Raw genomic sequence first — 24,224 nt, forward strand, 5'->3', positions numbered from 1 at the left:
CGATCACATTCCAAACTTACTAGGGAGAGGTAAAAAGGGTAAGAAAGTATTTTGTGTATACACTGGGTTGCATTTTACTCACAAGCATGAGGGCCCAATGTCATACAAGATTTTTTCCTCCCCCCTCCAGCATTCAGCTTTTTAGAGATCACAGGAAAAGTGCTTTTTTGCATTTCTGCCAAATTAACTTAAATACCTTTTGGTTTTCACCCTACACTATTTCAGACTGTCTGTAGTCCTGGAATGTTTTTTAATCCTTCAGTCAGCCCTACTTCAATCCCCCAATGGGCCCTCCAACCCATCATCTCACACTTTTTGACAAGTACTTCTTCTCAAGAGCAGAGAGCTAACTCAGACTAGTTATTAGTACGTTCAATATCGAGTGTTCAAGACCTGCTTGTTCTGCCTCAGAAACAACACTCAAACTCACAGAAAAACACTCCCACACAGATTTTTCCATCCTACGACCACAGTCTCAGCTACAGGAGATTACCAATGTTTACTATCCCATGCTTTCTCCCTGCTTCTCACATACCTCAAAAATACACAATGAAATTCAGCCCTAGACAATAATCAGATGGTATTTCTTCACAGGAAGAATGAGAAGTTATTTAAACAAAAAACAGCTCTATCCCCACATTCTTAATAAGTAAACACATACTGTGATGATCACCATTAATGGCTGGTACTGTTCAAGCATTGCTTAGTGACTCTGAGGAAGAACTGCATGTTAACACTTCAGCAAGGGATTAGCTGTCTGCTAGCTGTGGGTGAAAAGCATGTTTCAGAGATGAGGCACAGAAGGGCCCAGACTTGTTGATGGGAGGAGAACACTGCAGAAATTGGACTGTGTAGGTGAACGCTGGGTGGGGGAGAGGAGCGGGATCTGAACAGAATTTACCTGGGAGAGAGGAGACAGAGATTATTCACCAAAAGAGAGTCCTACTGCCAACCACTCCTTTAGGCATCACTTTAGATAACTCTTGGCTAATAGGACAGGGTACCAGAGCTAGCTCAAGTAGCACTCTGCTACACTGCAGCATAAAGGAATTCGGGGAAGAGCAAGACGCAACCTGGAAGTCAATGTGAGGGAACTGACAGAAGCTGACAAGGATGAAGACAGATTCATTAAAAAAACTAAAAGGCAGAGGTTTTGAACTAGTCACACTCATTCCATGAAACTACTGCAAAACATTCCCAGTTCTCCCAGTCAGAGGTTCCCCTTTTATTACAAAATTAAACGGCAAACCATACCTGAGTCAGAACATCCAACTGTCCCATAATATGCTCCAAGGTAGTTGCAAGACTGCTCTCCTCCTCTTGCTGCTCGTGGTTCCTACCAGAATCCTGCATTTTTGTTTTCTTAAGATGAATACCACAATCCATTTCTGATTGCTAGAAAAATAATCAGACATAATCTGTTATTGAGATGCAAACAACTGGAGAAGGATTTCTGTTTCACGGAGGGTAAACAGTGAAGAACAGTTTATGTTGGGACATGCTATTAAAAGCAGGCAAAGGAGAAAAGGAATTGGTCTTGCCACAGCTGGAAAAGGAAAAGTTGCTACAGAACTTCTCTGCCTTCCCCAGGTGGAGGGTTTTTTCCTGGGTTCTTTGTGTGTGTTTTTGTTTGTTTTTAAATCTCCATCAGGAAAGGCAAACCTTAGATAACAATCTTGAAGCAATCCTGCAAGGTTAAAGTCTCATATGTGCAAAGAGCTCTGGCATGTTCATGTGGTACACAGGCATAGACTGTACAGGTAAACGAAGACTTACTGGAGCCACATAGAATCACTACATCCAAATTATAAGAATTAAGTAAGCTTCACAGAGGAGTCCAATTACTTCAACAGTAAAGTAAAAGCCTCTCTCCGTGTTTGGTAGTTGTAAGAAGGATGCTGTACCGCAGTTAAATTCAGCAGAAGCAAGATGTTCCAAGATGCATTAAAACAGGCAGCTTTGATTTAGTAATTTTAATTTTGTTTGTATCTTGAACTGGTTTTCCCTCCTCAATGAGGTTAAGAACAAGTTTACTTTGAAGTTTCAATTTCAACTGTTTTAGATATGCAAGCTCAAGTATTTCATTCTGAATAAATTAAGTGTTAAAAGCACAAATAGATCTCTACTAGAGAACTTATTTTTCTTTCCTTTTCTTTCAAACTGTTATCTTTATCTTTCTTCTAGAACAAACACTATTTGCATTATTTACTTGCATTACCACCAGAGGTAGTTCAGAGAAGTTTATGTAACTAAACAAGGTAGCCAACAGATTGAGCAATTGCAGATTTAAATTTCTCAACTTATGCTAACAGACAAGATTTGAATCTAAAGCCAAGATCACAGCCCTCAAAACATGGTTCTCCACGGCCTGGTGCAGCTCCATCCCATGCACTTACTACTCACATATATGACTGAAGTTTGGAAGTCAACAAAGCAGCAAGGAATTCTGACAGACTGAAAAATGGTCTCTAGAAGTTCTCCCACATGTGCTTTTTCTATGCAAGAAATGAAGAGTTGCTTCCATCTCCTCTCTCATATGCACTACTACAAATGCATTTCTCATCAGCACTGTACCGCTTTACCTGCTCACCTCTACATTTGATGCCAGCTGTATGCAGATCTGCAACTAAGCTGCAACAAGACCTTTGACCAGCTCAAAATTTTAAACGCAAAACTGTTTAGTGGGTTATGAAGATACATACACACACATGTATGTGCATACACACACAACAAAGATATGTATTTAAAAAATAAATACATATAAAAAACCTTGTGCTGGTGGGAGTCACTGATTCAGGCCACAGAAAGGCTCCCAAGGCTGAGGTCCAGCTCACCAGTTACACAAAATAAGCACTAAACAGCGCGAGGAACAGAAATGTGACTGCACAGGGAAGCTGGAGGTGGAGCAAGGAAGAGAAAAACAAAAAAAGGCCACAGCAGTAGTAGGCTCTGACAGGCAAATGGCTTGCTGCTGTCCACCGACTCCTAGTATGGGCCAACCACACCTCCTAGATCCTGCCAACCAAACCACCCTCACACAGCTACGCATCACAAGACCAGTTTCACACAAGGAGCAGGAAAGGATACACTTAACTGCTCCACAGGGATCGCTGTGCTATGCCACAGGCTTGGGATGGAGCTGGCTATCAGGGGGTAGCAGCCACACCAGCCTCTGCTAATTTGCTTCCTCCCACTTACTTGGATAATTTGGATTATCTGCAGGCCCTAGGCCAACACAGCCCACAGTCCAGGTCACATTGCACAGCCACGGCATGGGAGCCACACTCAAAACTACTCCTGTGCAGCCTGAAAGCCACATGTTGTTCACTGATACATTGATTTAATTAACTAAAATATGTTCTTGCAGAGATGAGATAAAGCCAGCCTTACAAAGCTTCTATTTGCTGTTTAAATTTAAAAGTAAAAACAATAACCCCCAAACACTGCTTTTCAATGGATAGTTAGCATTAAAAAGCATGTTTTCTCGTTATTTTAAGGCTGACTATTCTATTTTGATGATGTAACTTTAGGCCAGTCAATCATGGCACAGCAGAAATTTGAGTGAGCTAACACTGCATACAACCTGCACTTAAAAACCCCAAATGATGATGAGCTATCTACTTCAAAACCCATTAGAACAAGCTGACTCACAGAAGCAGAAAAATGACTGTACCAACATATTTTCTCCCTCTATCTTTATAGCATATGTCAGACAGCTTTTCATAAAAAGCTGCTGGGTTGAACTCAGTTGATATTATCTTTGCTCCAGTCCACAAAGTTTAAGAGTCTGGCATATTCGCAAGGGTAATACTGCAGAGATGTTCCCACACCCGATGCTTTAGGGGTCAGGTGATTCCTCATCATGTCAAGTTGAAGCCTGGGGCAGCAGCAGCTGTTTGTCACAGATGCTACATTCTGCTGATCAGCTCACAGGCTATGTACCACCTCCACAAGCAGTCAAGCAAGCCACCTCCACAAAGCCCATGTGGGTTCCTGAAGGTACTCTGAATGGTGGCGACACCCCCAAGAACAGAAGTATATCTACTTATAAAAACAGAAGCATGACAATATGGCATACTGCCCCATTTCAAACACCACAGCTGCCTGAAAGGTTCATTACAGCCCGTCATCAACAAGAAGACAACCTGTAGCTACAGCCTTCAGCAATGAAGTTCTGGGTTAGTTGATCTACCTAATGAGGGGCACATCCAGCCAGCAAATAAAAAAACCTATGTCAATGTGTCACGGAGTATGACTTCCAAAAGGGAGGCTTTCAAACTGACCAAGGTCTTTGAATATTCAGTTCTAGGAACAAGCACATCCTACCTAACCTACCCTGTCAGAGCAGGTGCAAAAACCAAGTACCCAACACGCACATCTACAGACAGCACTGAACTGCTGCCCACAACCAGGCACAAAAACTGAAGTCAGTTTGCTCTGGCTTCCTACTCATCCCACCCACTCTGACAGCATCAAGGTGCAGTCTGAAGTCCGGGACCTGTCCAAGCAGGCTTCTCAAAAAGGAGCCCTACATACAGCATTCAACAAGGCTTAAGCCTGGATTTGTCCCACACAGGCATGTCCAGGGCAAGGGGGAGCTCACTGAAATGCTGCACGCTCTCAGCTGGACACACAGGGCAACGCTGCAGGCCGTAAGCACGGCCCATCATGGACGGAACAGCAGAAGGACAACAGCAAAGGCTCAGCCAAAGCAAACACCACACTAGCGCATCTCAAAGGCACAGCACTTTTCACAGGTTTAAACAGAGCATTTGCATTCACCTGGATCAGATTCACTAGCCTAACTTCAGCTCACTTTTTCTGAAGAGGCTGAGGAGTCCAAGTAGGTAACTTGTATTGGCACTACCCAAAGCATATCCCGCTGCTACTAGCTAACAGAAGCCTTCTGAACACGGTAATACCATGGCCTTCCCACCACGGCGTCAAGGAGAAAGGCAGGGGTTGGGGTTTGTTGTTGTTGTTGTTTGTTTGTTTTTAACACTTTCAGGTTTTTCATGCCAGAGTCTCCAATTTCTACAGTCAAGGAACGCGTTGATTGCTAAGAAAACACAGCCAGGATTTCACAGGGCAGATACTGAGGTAGTTTATAAGTATCCTAAATCCAAATGGACACCCAGAATTGTTTGACATTCATTTTTAGAAAGCTGCCAAACATCCTGATGAGCTCAAACATACCCATCTTCATTAAAAAAAAACTGGAAAGAGACTGCTCAGAGGGACAGGTCGTCTGCCAAAGCACACACCTGGGCTTCTGCCACAGCTCAAACCCAGCAGGGACACACTGAAGCTGTGTTACAGAAGCAACCAGGCTGCATCTACCGCATCATTCGTGCAATTGCCAGATTTGACAGTGGTAAGCATCACTGTGGGGTCCTTCAGGGGAAGATTTGCCCTTTACATTTTAAAAAGAGGGAAATGCTTGGAAACTTTCCCTTAACAGCCACACTACAATTTGTACTTACCGCTACCTTAATGGCCAGTACATTTGAAAGGAAGCGTGCACCTAAGTGAGGAAGAACTGAACTGTCCCTAGACTGAAACCTTTTCAAATTTTGTAAAAGAGGATTAAAGTCAGCCACTGCTACTGTCCATAAGAATGAACAAGAGAACCTTCAAAGACCAAACTACAGCCACCCTTCTCCTAACAGCAACCTGTATCATGTGGTGAGCCAGCCACTAGTGATTTAAATTCTAACAGATTTAAAAAAAACACTGCAAAAATATAGAGTCCTGAAATACACACTGGCTTTTTGTCAGTCTCAGCACTGATGAGCATCATGATTACAGAGAGACACCTGTACTCCTGTCTGACTCACCTGCAAGGTAAAATGCTAGCTGAATCCTGGGGACAGGCATCAGAAACAATGACAGTATTGCAGAGGTATTATTTATTTTAGTCAAAGTTCAAGTGCACAATTTATTTGGCAAAACCGAATAAATGTATTTGCCATTAAATATCTTATTACAACATCTGCGTATTAAGCACTTCGTGCTATAGCAAGAAGCAGCTGAACATTAAAGGAAGAATAGATGAGCAGTTTCAGAATACAATACAGCTCTCAGTGACAAAGGGAAAACAGAAGTGATTTATTTATAGCAACCACTTAAAGACAGCACAGTGCAACTACTTGGGGGAAGGGGAAAATTAAACAGCCTTCATTCCAGAGGTCTCTTACAGAGCCTCATACAAAAATTGTTCTGGCTAAGCAGCATACTTGCCAGCTAATAGTGCTAATCGGGGGTGAGGGGGGCAAATATTAACTACACAACACATGCACACCTGTAGTAAAACTGCAAGGGATAAAAAAAAAAAAAAGCCATTTTGCTTTCTAAATGGTGATACTTAGAAGATATATTGACAGGATAACCACCTACCCGAATTTCACACCTACTAATAAAAAGTAGGATTCTTATAATTCAATGCAGAGGAAATATTTATTTTCCCTTCTCTTCACCTCTCTCCACTGGAAGAGAAGAACTGAGCAGTGAGAGGGGGGCAGGTTCAGGTCTACTGTTAAGTCCCTTTAAACCAATTTCCACAGTATATCTACTCTTTAGGGTTTGTTTGGTTTTGGGTTTTTTTTAGAAAGAATATGATATTATCAAGAATTAATTTTCAAGTATCTAGAAAGACGGCATGCCCTTTAAGCAACACACACATCTAATGTCTTCAATTCCATACAGACATCCAATTTCTAATTCACAAAGTGCAATTAAATTCACTGCCTGAGCTGAAAAAAAAATCCCCTAGAAACAACAGAGGAGCAGAAATCTCCCAGAGGTGGCATACACTGTTTATCTGGACCCCAATTCTACTAATCCAAATGAGAGAGAAATATCATTAAAAGTCTTCTATTTCAAGGAGTCATTTTCACCACAGGTAAAGTGATATTTTAAATGTGTTCCCAGAGAGCAACAGTGACATCCAGTGGAAGCATATTAGTTTCAAGGTAAGCTCCACAGAAGGTCAGATGGAGTACACCATGCTAGACTGGAGGACTCATTAAAAACTGAGAGGTAACCTCATTTCTCCCTGCTACACACAAAATTTCATTGACTGAACACAGCTCTCCAAGGACAAGCACATTTCTCTGACTGGAAAAGCATCCCCTCTTCCAGGTAGCACTACTGGAGCAATCAATGTTCTTTTAAGACTTGCGTTACTCTACATCTACTGTGCAAACCAGCATAGTGCAACAACTAGAAATAGGATACAAGTTAAATTAGCTTTGTGAAACAATTTATAGGACCATTCATCCCTGCTCACCTCTTATTTCAGGATTTAAGTTGCAATAATGGACAGGTATTGGGGGGCGGAGGTGTGTGTGTGTGGAGAAGAGAGGTGAAAAGAATGTTACTTCCCTTTTATCTTTGCTTCACACGGAAAGGTAAGTTGGGTTAGATACGCAAGAGGCCAGAAATTACTTAGATAGGACCCTTCTCCCTATTGGTGCTACTACAAATACCAAGTTAAAACATTAAAACTTGGCACCCATAACAGCCGTATTTTGCCATAAGCCAGTAAATATTAAGTCTGCGATAACCCCAAGAAGAAATTGAGTGAATAGGTATATCTCAAACCCCTCTAAATCCTCAGGCACTCCTGTGCCAAAGCCTAAGCGAACACCTGGCAGAGGTGGGCGGATGGACTAAGGTTTGTGTATTTTAAGCGAAGCAGCATCATACCATCCCGCTCTGCTGACCAAACTGCCAAGAAGCAAAGAAACAGGGGTAACAGCTAACGGCCAGCTACAGTACTCAAACATGCATGAAACCAGCCTGTCTAGACACAGAAGGCTGCACTTGGACTGACATTTGTATGTGCTTACAGAAATAGTAACACCTTACCACCGCAAGTGACACTTTGGCAATCTGGCCAAGAGCAGGTCCTAACCCTGCTCCTGCCTGCCTGCCAGCAAGGAAAAGCTGTTCCTCTCCTCTCCTGTGTTTCAGTGACCTTGCTCTTTGGTTCACTGTCTGTTGGTCCACTTACCTCTACATTCTGTGTCACTTCTAAACTGGGACAGACATTAGTATCATGGCTTTCAAGGTAACTTCACGTGACAAGTATCTATGCAGACTGCTAAAAGCATCCATGCTACATGCTGTCTATGCTCTTCAGCTGGTTTATGCTGAGCATCATGGCATCAATTGGTTGTGTGCCAGCTGAGATCAGGCTCACTGTTTTTTGTGCTACGTCATCTTTGTGTTATACAAAACATTGAAGGAAAGTAGATCCCCTGCACAGATTCCCAAGGACGAGCATATCTGGCACCGGAAGAAATAGAAGTCACAGTTCCTGATAACTTCTGGCAAAGGGGATTGCCACAACCCAAAACAAGTAAGGAATATAACTCTACACAAAGCTAGGGTTTCCAAATGATTAGTAATTAATTCAATACTACATTAATTCACAGTCTTACTAAGGGAAAATGATAGAACAAGACAGAACAACTACCTTCAGTAGTCCCCTCCTTTCCAATTCAAGTTACATTTTAAATACCTAGGAAGCCCTCTACAAACATTGAGGAAGAACGTGAAAGTTTTGCTTGTATTACATTTCCAAAAGCACAAACAGCATTGCTGTGATGAGTGAAAATCAGAAACAGTAATGCCAGACATTGAAAGCCCAGTGAAAGAGCGCACAGACAAGTAGAACGTAATGACTACCAGCAGTTTAAAACATAAAGCAGGTCTGTATTACTTGAGAAGGAAAAGCTAAGGGTAGTCTTCAACATCTTAATTTGTTTTTTCCTACTTTGCTTAAGCATTTTACCTCTCTTAACCAAATTCTCCCCTCCTATCATTCCTACTGTTTTGTTAGGAGATATGATGAGGTATTCCAGAATTTAGTATGGAATAAACAAGCATTGTTGTACGGGTGATGCTCAGCTGGCTATCCTAACACTGGCTCCTGGAGACCACCAAAAATCTCAAAGGAACAGTTTTGTGTGGAAACAAAACATGAGAACCATTGGTAAAAAATTTCACCAAGAATTGAACTACTGTTCCCTGGCCCCATTTAAGATCGCTCTTGGGAAAAGCTCCCAAGAAAGAGCAGCCAAACACCAAGAGAAGTGTTTATCCTCAGCCTTGGGTTATCCAGCTACAGGTTTTTACACCAAATGCAACAGTCTCCAAGGCAAGAAGCAAAACAGACAGTGATCTCCTGAAGTGTGAACAGCTTCCAGCTCATTTTCTTCATCAGAATAATTTGCCTCTTTCTGATGAAATTGGTATGTATATGCTGTGTTACATACATATCATTTGCCTGTCCGTGTATGTTACGTATAAATAATGCATGCTATGTATACATACACATATGTAAAGATATGCAGACAAACATTATAACATGCTCATTTGTTATTACTCTTGAAGTTTGAATTTCAGCAGAAAAATTTGAGATCTTAGAAACTATTCAAGCTTGAGCTATCTTTTTCCATCTCAAAGCTGACACAGAATACCAGCTTGGAAAAAAATATAAATCTTGCCTCCATCTCTCCTCTTTGAATTATGACTCAAGCATTAACACAAGCCACATACAGCAGCAACCTAAGTGGGTGAATTTACATTAATTAGTCTGAGTGCTTAACTTAAAAGGCAATTTTTATTCTGACCAATAATGACTTGTCAGGACTTGCCTTATTGTTCCAGAGCCTTAAAGAACAAATCCATTTGCTGTAAGATGACAGAAATTAAAAGCTGATCCTCTTACTTCTGCAAAAAATCTTGTCAAACCAGAATATAAGGGAAAACAGTTGTAGCAGCACAGCTGCTCCCATCCACTAACAGACAAGGCTGTTGGTTGTTGCAGTCATTTTTAGTCTCTTGGAAAGCCAAGCTGAGGGTGCCTATAACCCTGCCTCTTCCTCTCTCTTAGGTCCTTCATCAAAATCATAAAATTCTGATAAACAGTCTGCAACAACGGTAGGAAAATGTTAATGCACAAAATCAGAAGGCATAAGCTTTCATTTGTTTGTCATGCACACCCTTCTCCTTACATCAACCAGATCAAGAGAAAAGCAAACCCAAAAGTTTCAGGGGAAAGAGCAACAACATATGGGCAAAACCCATTAGCTTGTGAAAAATTCAGTTTCACATAGCAACAACCAGAAAAAGTTGAAATAGAGTATTAGAGGGCTAGCCATTAACAGAGGCTTCCCAGAGTATCTTCCAGAAAGAAGCTCTGCTGTTAGCTGCTTGCAAGGTAGATACTCATTCAGTTGAGTGAGAGAAAACCATGTTTTTTTCCTCTGCCAGTCAAATAAAGATGCAAAAAAAATCAGTGAGACCAGCAGTGAGGCTCCACAAAGAGCCCAGTTAACCAATACATCTATCCCATTCCACTAAGATGAACTCTGGCATCCTGTATGAAGAAACCTGGTACTGTTACTACACTGTATTCTCCAGTGAATTAAAGCCAGGCTCTAGAACTCAGTTGGATCAGCCTTTCAAATGATGAAACCGAGGGGTTGCCCCACTGAGGGCTACCCACAAAACAGATGATGCAACCCTGATGCCTTCCTGCCCGATGTTCTGGACTGGAACCAGGTTATCTGTACCAGAGTGAAGGAGTTAAGATAGGCCTGTAAACACACAACGTAAGGCCAAGTTTCTATCTCTTTTGCTAACAAGAACATGTGTTTATAAATGAATGGGCAGCATGCCCTTTCTGGCCCTCATTAGCCATAGTTCCTACTAACCATACTACCACAGTGGGCAAAATTACTATTTTCCCAAAGTCTGAGGATGCTGAACCAGGGAGAAAGAGATGTAGCAAACATTCTCCACTAGCCAAGCTGGCTCACCATGGCAGCTCCCTTAGTCAATTAAGTGTCTGATACCTGTTGAGGGTTAGAGTTCATCCCACTCTAAATCTCTGGTTTCCAGAAAGATGAATGGAAGACACCACAGGAGCACGCTTCTTGCACAGAAAGAACTACTAGCTGCTCTTGCTAAAAGGAGGACGTATGCGATCAAAGAAAATGACATCCTTCTGGCTCTCCGCAGGTTTACAAGCACAGCCTCTTCAGCTGCAGGCCAAAACAGAGACCCAGCTTTGTCCACACCCCACAGGAGGGAGAGGAAAGTAGAAGCTTTTTCCTCTGTTCCTGTTGAACCTCTGTCTCCTTACAAATCACAATTACAAGATCACGTGTTGCAACAGGCTTACATGAGCAGGCTTCCTTCAACGAACAAAAAGTGACGGTTAGGCAGCTATGGGTAACCATCTGCAGCTGCACTGCTTGTGAAGGATGGGGGGAAGAGCTCCTGAGCGTCCTGTGATCAGTCACAGTAAGTCTCCTACCGATCCCTATAAAGCTTCTGCTTGGACAGCCAAGCAGGGTAGAGAGCAGTGGAAACATCCTGAGCACTCATCACACTGTTGTTCTTTTAAGTAAATAATCTACCTACTTATTCCAAGAGGAAGACAATCAAGTACCACGCTAGCTTCCTGGAGTGGGAACGCATCCTCTGAAAAACAAGGTGACAAGCAGATCAGAAAAAAATAATCATTTTGCAGACCACAATTATCCTGAAGGCTGGATCCCCTGCTGTTGAATACAGGACTCCTCCCTTACAACACTTAAAAATAAATAAATAGAAGGGGGTGGAGGAGGTGCAAATGACAACACACATCCACATCCAATTGCAAAAAGTTGCAGCTCTGTGCAATGAAACTCCTTCCCAGGAGGGGATTTCACAGCAAGTACAAAAAAAGAAAGGAAAAAACCACCCATATAGAAGTATTCATAAGTATTAGCAATTGCCAAAATTAGAGATAGTTACCAATTTGGAAGCTAAAAGGTCAAAAAAAGAAAAGGCACATCTGGCCTATGAGTAACTCCAGAGGAATTTATTTACACAAGGAATGAGTGGCTGACAGAATGAACTGCTGCAGTCAGCACAGAGACCAGGGGCTGAGCACAGGAGGCACCCAAGGTCACCAAACACAACACAGAACCAGCAAAGGAGAGAGGTGGGTGGAGGCAGCTGGGGACATTCAGTTATTGGCCTCAGACAACTTTATGATCGGATCACATTTTTTGGAATTAGTCTCCAATCTTATTCAACAGAACTGTTTTGGAAAAATTGCCACTGAGGAAGCAAGCATAGTCCAATGGCTGGAGAAAATTTTAAACCCAGCAGTGCAGAAAGAGGCCTAAGTGCCTGTCAACTGAAAGATGCATTTGAAGAGTCACAGGCCTCTTAAGTCTTTTCTGCTAAAGTGCTGCTCCTCCCAAGCTTCACTTTGTGAAGTCTGCTATGCCATTAGCTTTCACATTTGTTAGCTCCACAGATAAGTACCATTTAACTTCAGAGGAGCTAAAGATATTTAAAACATCTGTGCTCTTGAATTTTAAAAGAGCAGAAAGATTTCTTGGCAAGAGAGTGACAGAGGACAACTCTGCACCTCTGCCCATGTCTCCCAAATTGCCCTACCGAGGGATTACCTGCTTTTGACTCTGTCTGCACACGCACTCACGTGAGCAGGTCTCCCAGAGTCCTACCAGCAGCTGAAAACTAAGCTGCATATATTTAAGTTACATGGTTGCAGAATTCACAACTGAAGTGGCAAGAGAAACACTTCCCATCACCTGTAAGCTTATGTCCTGCTGTACCTATTACCTCTCTCACCAGAAAACCCCTAAGTTTGAGACAAACAGACTACACACAACCCTTGCAGACTCTGCATTTCACTCTTTTGGACATCTCAAGCTCCCACTCCCCTTGTTCAAGACAGCTTTGCCACTGCAACACAAACAAGCTTTCAAGTATTTTTCTTTAGAAAGCTATATGCTGAGGCTTAGACTGAAGTCTCCTTAACAGCCTCCCTCTTTGCAAAGTAGTGTTTTGCACAGTTACAGCATACCTAAAGAAAGTTTAAGTTTACACTCAGTAAAGAATCTTTATATCAATTAATATTTCCTATTTTCCATAATTATTGCATGAAAAACGGTTTACCAACTTGGCTTATACTACCATGTTTTTATTCCTACTTTGCAGTGTCCAGGTTTATCTGAGCACCCAAGCACTTTCTAACTGTCCATGTGACATCAACTGTTCAGCGTCTGCTCATAACACTTGACCATACGTAGTTTTCTTGGAATTAGTCAACAATCGGAGCAAATCTGTCTCATAATGAAACGAGTGTTCTTGTATACTCACACCAGCTGTAACTGCATGTACGAAGCTTTGCTTGTATCTGGAAAAAACCCAACCAAACACCACAAACCCCCAAAATAAAACACATTGCCTGCCCTCTCTGGAAAGAGCAAATTTTATGATAAATGCTCACTGATTTATCATCAATCTTACATAGATTTGATATGTTGTGAAAACATGTCCTTTGATCTGATCCTGCACAACTCTTCATATAGACAGAAACTCATGCTTACAGTGACTGACCCCAGAACAAGCATAAGAGCCACATGCAAAGTCCATACCTCCTATTCTGACTTTCCCTTAGGTCCTCACCACTCAATATCACAGCTTAAAGCATGAATTTATTCTTACCCCTTGGATTCTAGTTCAAAGCGAACAAATCCTTGTATGATCAATATGCAGGACTGTAAGACTTCACTTCTTCCCATCAGCTTCATACAGTATGTACGAGTGCTTGCCCTTCAGTTTTCAAGACAATTCTGCAACACTTAATAGCAACAAATGCTAGCTTATAATTTAAGAGTAAGCATTTATTCCAGAGCTACTGTAATTCTAGTCTAACATTTGAAGTCTCACAACCATGCTAACAGGTATTTATAATTCACTTCTGGCAGCTTTAGTGTTTTATCAGACTTTTGTGTCTATGCTTTTACACCATAGTCACGACTGCAATTCCTGCTCATCATGAGCTTCTCTTTCATTGGCATTAGCCCTTGAATGGAGCAATTTCACTTTCAAAGCAAGCTGCATCTCCCAAGCCTCATATATTTACAGAAAACACAAGCAGGTGGGCAGAGCAACTTTGAAGTTCATGCCTATTGTTGCAAACAAGCCCAATACCCTGATTCATAATGAACTTTAACCAACTGCCTGAGAAACCAGCATCTTCTAAAGTCTCCAGTCTCCCTCTGCCCATGGAAGTGAAAATTGTTTTAGAGCAAGTTTGTTTTCAAGCTCACCAACCTTGACAATGTTTCATGCCTCTTTCATCCCACAAGTCATTTAGAATTCTTTTTTCTTCCTATTCATCTTCATGACAAACTAGTTTTGATGCCTGTGTTCAGTTATTCTTTAACACTTGCATGTTAGTCTGACTCTCCCCATGAGAAACCAGATACTAAACAATTTTTACACAGCCACTGTTTTGATTAGTATTTGTGTTTTCACAATGTTTAAGAAAAAAAATTATACAACTACACATGAGTGCATAAGCTCTCCTTGGAAAAATACTCTGACTTAAGTAAAGGGAGAAAACAGATTAAAGATGTGTCAAGAACCATGCTCATGTGTTTTAAGGGTACCAAAACCAAATAACAACTTATCTACCCGTTTTAAATGTAGTTACATCCCAAAATGTCTGCAAAATCTCAGTATTACTCAAGAGAAGAATCCTAGCAAGCTAACACAGCAGTAGAGATAGATGAAGCAGCTTCACTTTTCATTGAAGGAAAAAGGAACCTTGGCATGAAATCAAGAGCCACAGGTGGCAGTTCCAAGCCTGATTTTGATGGGAAAAATAACTAATTTCAACTACACAAAATCCACCAAAATAAGTACTTCGTTATTAAAAAGCAAATGTTTTGCTCAAAACAAGGAGGAACTGAATCTATAGGGAAATTTAAGTCTTACAGTAAGTTGTAGCAGTGACAGTACTCTTTAAGAGTCCAATATAATACAATTCTAAAAGATGTAAGTAATGAAATTCAATTGAAAAGTAGACTGTCATGAATAGACAAGTTATTATGGAGCCAAGGTCTCTATGCTCAGGTTATATTTAAAATTGCAAACAAAGCCATTTTCAGAGATATCAGCTTCTTTTTAACAGCAAAGAACATGTCATATCAATTCTAAGTTTAAACTTAACATATGGTATTCAAAACAAGCTCTCAAACTACATTGTTTATTCTTCCCCTTCTAACTTTAGCAATTATAACTGCCTTAGCATTAAAGCATCGCACTCCTAATAACCTAATATACAAGGATAGTGAGTACTCATTCCATTTTACATTTCCATTCATTTTACATTTCCATTCTCGTGAAGCATAGGGAGCTTTTAGATGAGACCAGGTACAAGCCCCAGTATGGTATATGATCATTCCTGTAAAGGGCAGCCACAATACAGCTGATCCCCTTAAAAAAAAATTAGACTATATTGGCTTTGACAGCACCAATCAGACCATGTGACTTGAGACAAAAATCGAAACTCCGCTCCTTTATAGCGGGTCAGAGCTGCATCACACTTACAAGGCAAAACAAAGTTCTTCACTGCATAAAAGAGAACACATCATTGCACTGCATCAGCAGACTTAGTCAACTAAGATGCTGGTGTCAGCTGTGCCAGCTAGCACCCAAGCTCTCCATTGCAACCAGCTTCACCCCTGCTTTTTAACCAGGGAGAATTTTACTGTTGAAAGCAGACAAAGTCTGAATTTACAAGTCTCTATTCATGCTCCTAGCTAATTTGGCAGATCTAGTGGAAGCATCATTTGTGCTATTCAGACCAAAAGGTAACATCACATTTGCACAAGGAGTAAACAGGAAGAGTCCCAGTGACTATCATTCAGTTTGATCTTCTGCAAGTGGCACATAACTCAGTAACTTTCCAACACTTTTTGTATTCAGGTGGCACTGCTGGGATCAGCAGCTCCCATGCCGCATGCCCAAGCCCAAAGGTTGCATTTGGGTAGCAGTTCAAAACACTCGCTCCTTTGAAGTAATTTAGGTTCCCAAACCAGAGTATGTCTCTTCCACATGACTCAGCACATATTCACTTTGCCCTCTGCAAAAACACAGCACCTGGTCCAAACCAATATATTGTACCCCAAAGAACACGTGGTGCCCTGTTTCCCATAGGCTCAGAGCGTGAGTAGAGCAACTGCTTGTCTACCAGCACCACATGACACGGATTTGCCTGTCAGTAGCACAAACTGTTGGTCCCAGCTGCATCTATTAGAGGTTTTGACAGGTAAACCCTCTTCCACAGGGGAATAGTTTTGTTGCAAGGTCAGACGTTCAGGGTGGTTAGCTGCTGTTCAAGGGTTTTGTTCAGCAGCTACCTTCAATGCACATCTTAAAAAGTTTTATAATGAAGAACTAAGTTGTAGAAGAGCTCAGGATTTCCTTCTTTTCCTTAAGTTACTGGTGGATAATATGCTCTAGTAATAACAGCAGTACAGCTGGGGACAAACTTACCATAATCTCCTATTAGCAGCCACCTCGGCTACACTATTCAAGCCATTCCATGGAACATTACAAACCAAAAAAAGTACTTCTTCCCATAAAAGCTTTCTTTGTGCTGTATCTCAGCCCAGAATTATACTATACAATATCTTAAATTAAAGCAGATAAAGTTAGTCCAGTTCAACAGGCTAATAAACAAAGAAGTCACTGGACTATTAGTTTCATAGCCCACATAAATTTACAGTTAGAACACAGGAGACGAGGAAAAGGAAGAAGTGTCAGTTTTAGCCAAAACCAGCAGAGGATCAATAAACACTTTTACCTCCTCCTTCCTTATGTGATTGCTTCCTACCAGCCTCTCCCACCCACCTAGCACTAATATCCTCTGGTTTGTTTGCTTTCTTTACAGAACACTCCACATAGTGAGGCATCATTTAGAGCTGCAGACTCAGATCCCATTTATCACAAAATACTATGGCTATTACAACACCTCCAGCAAAGGACTGAATACATATTAAATAAAAACACTACTATGTTTAAGAAAGAACATAAGTTTAGTAGCCCAGAAGTCTTAGAAGATCTAAGAGATCTAACTTGGAAGATCTAAGTTGATAAGATTAAAGGCACTGCCACAGAGCAACAGATGCTGGCTAGAAGCTTATCTTCCAACTGAGGCAATGACACAGGCGTAAACACCCGGATTCACAAACTGCTTTTTAGCTTACAGCTCACATTGAACAAGATGCATCAAAAAACAGCCACAGTAATAACATATTTCAGAATCCTGTAGGTATTCTCAAATGTATCAAAAATATCCAAAGATTGACAAGACACAATATGGACATTTCAGTGAAGCATCACCATGCGCAAAAATTGTAACTCACACAGGCAGGAACTTCAAAGGGTTACTCTTGTAATAGCCATGACATCCAACATCAGCATTACACTCAGATCAGTGCATCATACTGAATTACTTGGTTAGTGGATTTATCCATTTGATACAGTCAGAAATAAGATGTCTCTTAACACATGCTTCAGGGAACAGAAATGATCGAATGCCTCCAAGTATTTAGGAAAGAAGCTCCAGTACAATACACCACCTATTTCTTATGGGGAAGTCTATGCACAGATTTGTCTTTGTTGACTGTCAGTGAAAAGGTATCATGAACAATATCCACTTCCAGGACTGACGCCAACCTAAAGGAATCATATCAGCTAGCAAAACTGACTTCACCTGTTACATCTGTGCTTTTTCTGTGTGGGCTATCATGCAAGCCTACCACAACTTCATACACACAGGCTGTTAATAAAAAAATGCATGTACACATGCACGAAAATTATTTCCCTTTTAAAATCATTAAATGTCATTTTCCTGTAAAGCAAGTACAGTTAAACAAGAACAAACAATACAAGATTGGTTAAAAACAGACATCTTGCAGCTCAAATAAATATCAAGGAAAGATGGTTCTATTGTTAACTGCCTGAAAGAGTCACACTCTTTGAAGCTGAAGCGTACTGAAAAGGAACTCTACACGATTTCTGTGTGCTGACCTACCAGAGCGTGATGGGTCCCATCCACACTAGTGCCAGACTTCTGTGTTTTCAGTACATCACCATAATCTGCCGCATCAAAGTTAGTCTTCCACACCATCACCTGCAGAAGAAAGCTTCTCTATTAAAATTTTCCATCTACGTTTGCTTAAAGGTCAATTTTGTCAACAGATCAGCGAAAAGTCAGCAGATGCACACAAAGTTAACCTAAGTAAGCTTTGCCATTGATTAAATTAAGGATGGTATTTGTAAATACATTACTGAACACAGACATAGCATAACCAAGTTCTCAATAAATGACGTCTTTCAACATTCTTTGGGTCAGGAACATCGTGAAACTAGACCTACCTAGAGAACTCCAAAGCAACATGCAGAATACACCATTAAAACCAAAAATATATTAAAATACCATGCTTAGCATTACAGCACTTATCAGCCACATCCCAAACAACTAGCCACTGGTTTATCATGAGATTCATTCACAGGAAAAGGAGAGTTAGCACTTTGAGACTAGCGTTAGAGATCTTGAGCTAATTTGTCAGCTGCATACCAAACTCAAATCCCACTTACAGGCATCTTCTCTCCATAATGCAGTATTTATTTCAGAAGAGAAGAGAGGCCTCTAACACATAAACCACTTCAACATATCAAGAGCAAATCTATGGAGTAAAATCCATAGCAGTGGCTCTACAAGTCTAAAAAAAGTTTAAGAGCAATCAATCAACTATTTCAGAAGCCTGAAAAACACCTACAAACCCAGCCAGCTCATCTTGGTTATCAGAAACATCAGTGTTTATTCTTCACTTGCAAGTTTTCATCCCTGCTTCACATGAAATAAAAGCATTTTTCTTTTGTAGTTGCATAGTTAACCAACAAGGGCATTCCATTGTGTAACAGAAAAAACTGAGGCTCTTTCACTGTATAGATTGTCTCTTCACAGCTAGCAAAGGTGCTACTACAAAGATAGGCACTGCCACCTAGTCTAACCTGGGGGTAACTAGCAATGCAACACAGCTCAGTTGACAGAAAAGCAGATACTTACTCAGACCACTACTTTGAGTTGAAGTTTGTCCACATCTTCAGCAGGGCAATTCACACTAACTGTGTTAAAACCAGCATATATTTGCAGCACAGGGTGCAAATGGCACCTCCCAATGCCAGCAGGCTCATTGCAGTTCAGTAATTATGTGGTTTTAGATAGGTTACATGTCTAAATCACCACACAAAAAATTTTTTTTGACCTGTAGTGATTTTCTTGATTATTATTTCTCACATTTCTCTTGGATTCAGAACACCAGTATTCAGCTTTCTGACCATGGCAGGAGGGTTGGAACTAGATGATCCTCCAGATCCATTCCAACCCAAACCATTCTATGATTCAGAGAGGTCCACTCCACTGGAAAAGCTTCTCGTAAATATACAATTGGCAATTTAAGAGTAATACTGGTTTTAATACATACATATATTGTATGTTTTCCTCCATGCATGAAAGGAATCACTGCCTGCATTTTCAGAAACAAATCTGAGAGAGGCAGCTCCTTCACAGCAGCTAAGAACAGGAGAGCCAACAGCCACCCTTCCCAATACACATGTTCAGAAACACACAACCCTGAGCTACAGTAGAAACGCTGCCAAAGAAGTCAGTTATGACCCCATGCCACAAACGTACCTTTACAAACACCCTCCTGGGGAGGCACTGCCACTCAGCATTTCAGTTTAACAATACCAGCCAATACTCTGCAACGAGCATTACTTTATTCAAAGAAATCCCAACCACAGCAAAGACAAAGAGGGAGCTGATTAAAAAAAAAAGCCTTTTGAAGGAATCTACGCAACAGAGAAACATAGGGCAATACATCCTCTTAAACTAAAAATGAAACAAAAAGTCAGCTTCTTGGCTATGTCTAGAAATTTAAGACAAAATTTCTGAAGTTTGCTATCAAAAATAAGTAATAATGAATTACTATAACTGCAACCTCCAGTGAAATCAGGGCTTTTAAGGAAGACAAACACCAAAAATGCATATTTGTGTTAGATGAGCACTCCAAGAGCAAACCTTAATCTAGTGACCCAATATAATTTTGTAAGACAAAAAACCCAGATGTATCTCTTCAAAACAGTGTGTTTAAAGCCTTAAATAAAAAGCAGTCTTAAAGCAACAGGATGACAAGCTATGACACCTATCTCGACAAATCTATAAAATGGAGTTAAAATGCAGCACCTCGTGAAACTCAGGAACCACAACCCTAGGACTGGTTTCTTCCTCAATAGTATACAACTGAAAACATACATTGTGTAGAGAACCCAGCAAGTCACTTCAGCATGGTCCAGACATACTGGGTACAATTTTACTTTCCCCCACTGACAACAGGAAACAAAGTCCAGCAGCTTTTAGAGAAATGTGTATCTGGACTATAACTCAGAACCAGAAGTAAAAGGAAGAGATCTCCCATCCTGTCCCAACTGCTTCATTAACAAAAAACCTTTATCAGCAGTACAAGACACCCAGGCTCTAAGTTCTAGTGTACACACCAAGGTCAGCAGAGAAAAGTCCAATTCTGACCCAAAAAGCTGTGCAACTGCAGCACTTGTACAGCTTTGCACCAGGCTCCCATTAATAAAGAGGCCTACAGCCTATATTCACATTTAGTCAGACTCAAAACCATCTGATCCCAGCCGCTGGAGATGGCTTAGCCCACAGCATCTCAAGTAAGACTGAGGACAGATCTGTGGGAGGGAGGAGAGCATTAAGAAACATGAAATACAGAGCACTGTAGACCACTGGAACCTGGAAGAATATTCAGGGGAAGCATCCCTGCTTGCCTGCCTTACCCTTACACCTGTGTCTCAGAACTAGCCAGTGGCAGATCAAGAGATGATCCAACAGCACAGCCCGTGATATTCCAGGTATCTCAACACAGGCATTTGCACACCCCTCTAACTTATTCCCCAGCAGCAGATGCCTCAGAAAGGCATATAACGAGGGCCGTGTATAGGGCAATATTTCCTCTGCTGTACATACCCGTTCCCAGATAATGCAGCTGCAGTACTTCCTCAGTAAGAAAAGTCTGTTTAACATCTCTCACTATTTTTGTTTTCTCTTTCAAAGCAGCAAGATACCAAGAAAACAGTAACAACAAGGCACAAAACTAATGAATTGAACTAGTAAGATACCTGCTCATCAGAACCTCCAGAGGCAAATAAGTCTCCAGCTCTTGAAAACGTCACACAGGTAGCTGGCCCCTGCAAACAGATTGAAAAGACAGGTTTAAAAAAAGTGAAAGAAAACAAAGTGTTATAAAGCTCCATTCATTACAGCTTTACAAGGCATTTCTCACTTGACAACAGTAATTAAAGGCAAAATTTAAAAAGCTCTTACCTGTCTGGTAAGTGGGCCACAATTAACATGCTAAGCTTGGTGGCACGCACTTACCATTTCCCACATTTTAGCCCCCAGTTCAAGACACCCATTTTTCAATATCCATGGCCTTAAGACAGAGACAGGAACAAAGAGAGTTTTACAGCTTCAGGCTTTTCCTTGTTCCCTCTCAATCATTCATTCTCTCTTCCCTTTAGTACGAGAAATTTACAAAACTCCTGTTTATTAAATGCGGTGAAATAGTTGAGTTTTATTAAATTCAGCCTTCAGTTAGCCACCCGATGGAAAGGTTTAAAGCTGAAAAGGAGGTTTAAACATACAGATACACACAGAGCAGCACCAAAAGGAATACTGAAAAATACTGTTAGACGTAAAAACGCTCCACTACTGACATTCTAAGCATTCATGAATCATAAACCATGTCCCATGAAAATTTAAGTTTTTTAAAACAAATTTGAGGAGTGATGAATCCACCTTTCAGGCTTCAATTGCCAAGCCCTCAGAATCCACAGTTTCCAAGCTCCTCCTCACACCATGAATACTAGAACCACAAAAGGAAAATGCACTAAGCCAAGATTTTCACATATTCATGGAACTCCAAGGACCAGAACTTCAAACATTACACAGAATCTTCAAGACACTGACACCACCAGAGAGCAAATTTTATGGACCTCTGTGTGCACCAGATTCACCATGGAAAACAGCATCTTGTCTCCACATGCTTTCCAAACAGCCTTTCTTTGAAACCACGTAACTGTCACTAAGGGGCAGCATAAAACACATGACTGATGATAAAAATAGCCAACAGGTAAGGCTACAGGCAAGAAATCAAAGAACCAGTTTTATCACTAAGGAAAAGGCAGGGGGCAGGGAGAGCAGTTGGTTGGTTGGTTTTGTGTGTTTGGGAGGGAGGGGTGTGTTTTGTTTTTTACAGTTCTCACATGCTCTGCAATATATTTCCAGGGCAATATATTCCATACAAACTGCTCATTGCAGAAGACCCAAGGCTTAAAGCTCTTGTTTACTACACCGTGACCTAACTTTAAAACATGCCTGACCAGCTATCAACCAAAGCAATCAATTAGCATCAATTAATTTAGGCAGGGTTACAAGCATTTTAAGTCAAAAAAACTGCACAAGCAGAATAACTGAATGCATAAGATTCAGTATTCAGAGCAGAATCCAATTACTCGTTTTATTCGAGACTTGGCAGTCAAGAAGCCCACAAAGTTTTCAGTACAGGAGAAAGAAAAAGCCAAGGCTGAGGAACACTGATTAAAGGAACAGGTCACCCAATGGCTGACAGAGCAGCATCAGCAGAGTAGACTGTACTTGTACATCAGCTTCTATATACTGTATTCTGTAGTATTATCTAGAGTTTTGCAGGAGGCAGCTATTCTCTTTGGATACCAATTAGCTGGACAAAGTCAACACGGGGGGGACATCCAAAGGCATCAGAAACAAATCAGAATCACTGCTTCAAACCCCCTTACATGTGAAGCATGTAGCCAAGCAATGACAGAGGCCTCAAACCAAACAGGCACCTGCAGCAGCACAGGAGAATACAAGCAGCAAGCAGGCACCCCTTACAATACCATCGTCTGCCATCCTTAAGCTACAGCCTAATGATGTATGCAGGCTTATGTTAGCTGTCAGGACTTTAACTGAAGAACAGGAGGATGGCTTAAACTGCTTTTCTCTTAGTTTTACAGAAGAGATGCCAGAGTTAACACATCCAGGATCATTTTCATACAGCACAGGCACTTGCATTTTGAAGAAGCCTCGCTCTTAAAACAAGCAAGTTCTGAGAGGCTATGGTTTCTCTCTAATGGCGCCGACTGCTGAAGTACAGCTTGAGTAAAAGCATGCATTTCACACCACATGTCTATTTTAATACATTTTCAACCTTTCAGAAAGCACAGAGGACAACGCACATGGGGAGGATGAGGCAGGCGCTCCAAGATGCAGTTAAACAGCTGAGAAACCGTTAGATGTGTTCAAGTGCAGACACAACAGACAAACTGTTCTGCTTAGAATAAACAGCTGAGAACCCTGATAGTGAAGTTTCATGTCAGCTACTGAACCCATTACTTTGCAGTCTGTCCTAAGCCTGAGCTTTTGCCCAAGCTGAAATAGGCAAAGGCAGCAATGAGCATTTCCAGATGCTGCCTATGGCCAGGTTTGCTGGGAAAAGCAACCTGAACTAGCGACAGGCTGAAAAAACAAAAAACAACAGAACAACAAAAACCCAAACCCACAACAAAACAGCAACCAACCCCCTCCCCCCAAACCATAAAAAAACAAAACTAAAAACACAGCCAGAAAAGCTACAACCACCACCACCAAACCCCACCACACAAACATACACCTCCTAACAGGAGTTACCCTCTTTCAAGATCACCTATCTCGGAAGGCAAGGGAAGAAGCTTCTCACCTTGTACCAAGGACAGACTATGCATTAAGAGTTCACATCTTCCCAATGGAAATTGCATGGAAATCTGAAATCCTGATTCTTTCTGGCTTCCCTTCTTTCTCTCCTTTGTAAAAGTGAGCTCATTATTATGAACCCTGAAGGTAGACAAATACCCAAAGATTGCACTTGGGTAAGTACCCAACTCTATCTGCAACCCGTGTCCCGCAGCCCCATGTGCTTTCAAACGTGCTGGTGCAAGGTTATGCCAGCAAAAGTACAGTCCTAATGTGGTCACTCCCAGTGTGAAGTTTTAGCTTCCTTAAAACATATTAAGGTATTTCCATATTATCATTTCACCTGCAATGATTTCAAAAGGGTTTGAGGCCTTCCAACAGCAACATCTCACTCAAGAGATCTTGCCAGAAATGACCTAGTAGCAGCAATTTCAGAATGCATGCACAGTCATCAGTGTGACTAAGCTAGTTCAACTAACACAGTGTTATGTAGTGCAGA

General features: G+C 41.2%; 1 protein-coding gene across 3 annotated transcripts in view; it reads right to left on the reverse strand.

Annotated features, from left to right (window-relative positions):
- POC1A (POC1 centriolar protein A) overlaps window positions 1-24,224 on the reverse strand; it is a 59,549-nt gene that overhangs the window by 11,713 nt on the left and 23,612 nt on the right. For 2 of the 3 annotated variants that reach the window (XM_037384908.1, XM_037384910.1), the window contains exons 8-10: window positions 21,094-21,162; window positions 17,924-18,022; window positions 1,255-1,395 (exon numbers count right to left, since the gene is read on the reverse strand). In XM_037384908.1, the coding sequence (XP_037240805.1) occupies window positions 1,255-1,395; window positions 17,924-18,022; window positions 21,094-21,162 (309 nt within the window). The remainder of the gene's footprint in view (window positions 1-1,254; window positions 1,396-17,923; window positions 18,023-21,093; window positions 21,163-24,224) is intronic. The other variant, XM_037384909.1, reaches the window with a different exon arrangement.

This window comes from Falco rusticolus, chromosome 4 (genome assembly GCF_015220075.1).
Source record: "Falco rusticolus isolate bFalRus1 chromosome 4, bFalRus1.pri, whole genome shotgun sequence".
Lineage (NCBI taxonomy): Eukaryota > Metazoa > Chordata > Aves > Falconiformes > Falconidae > Falco > Falco rusticolus.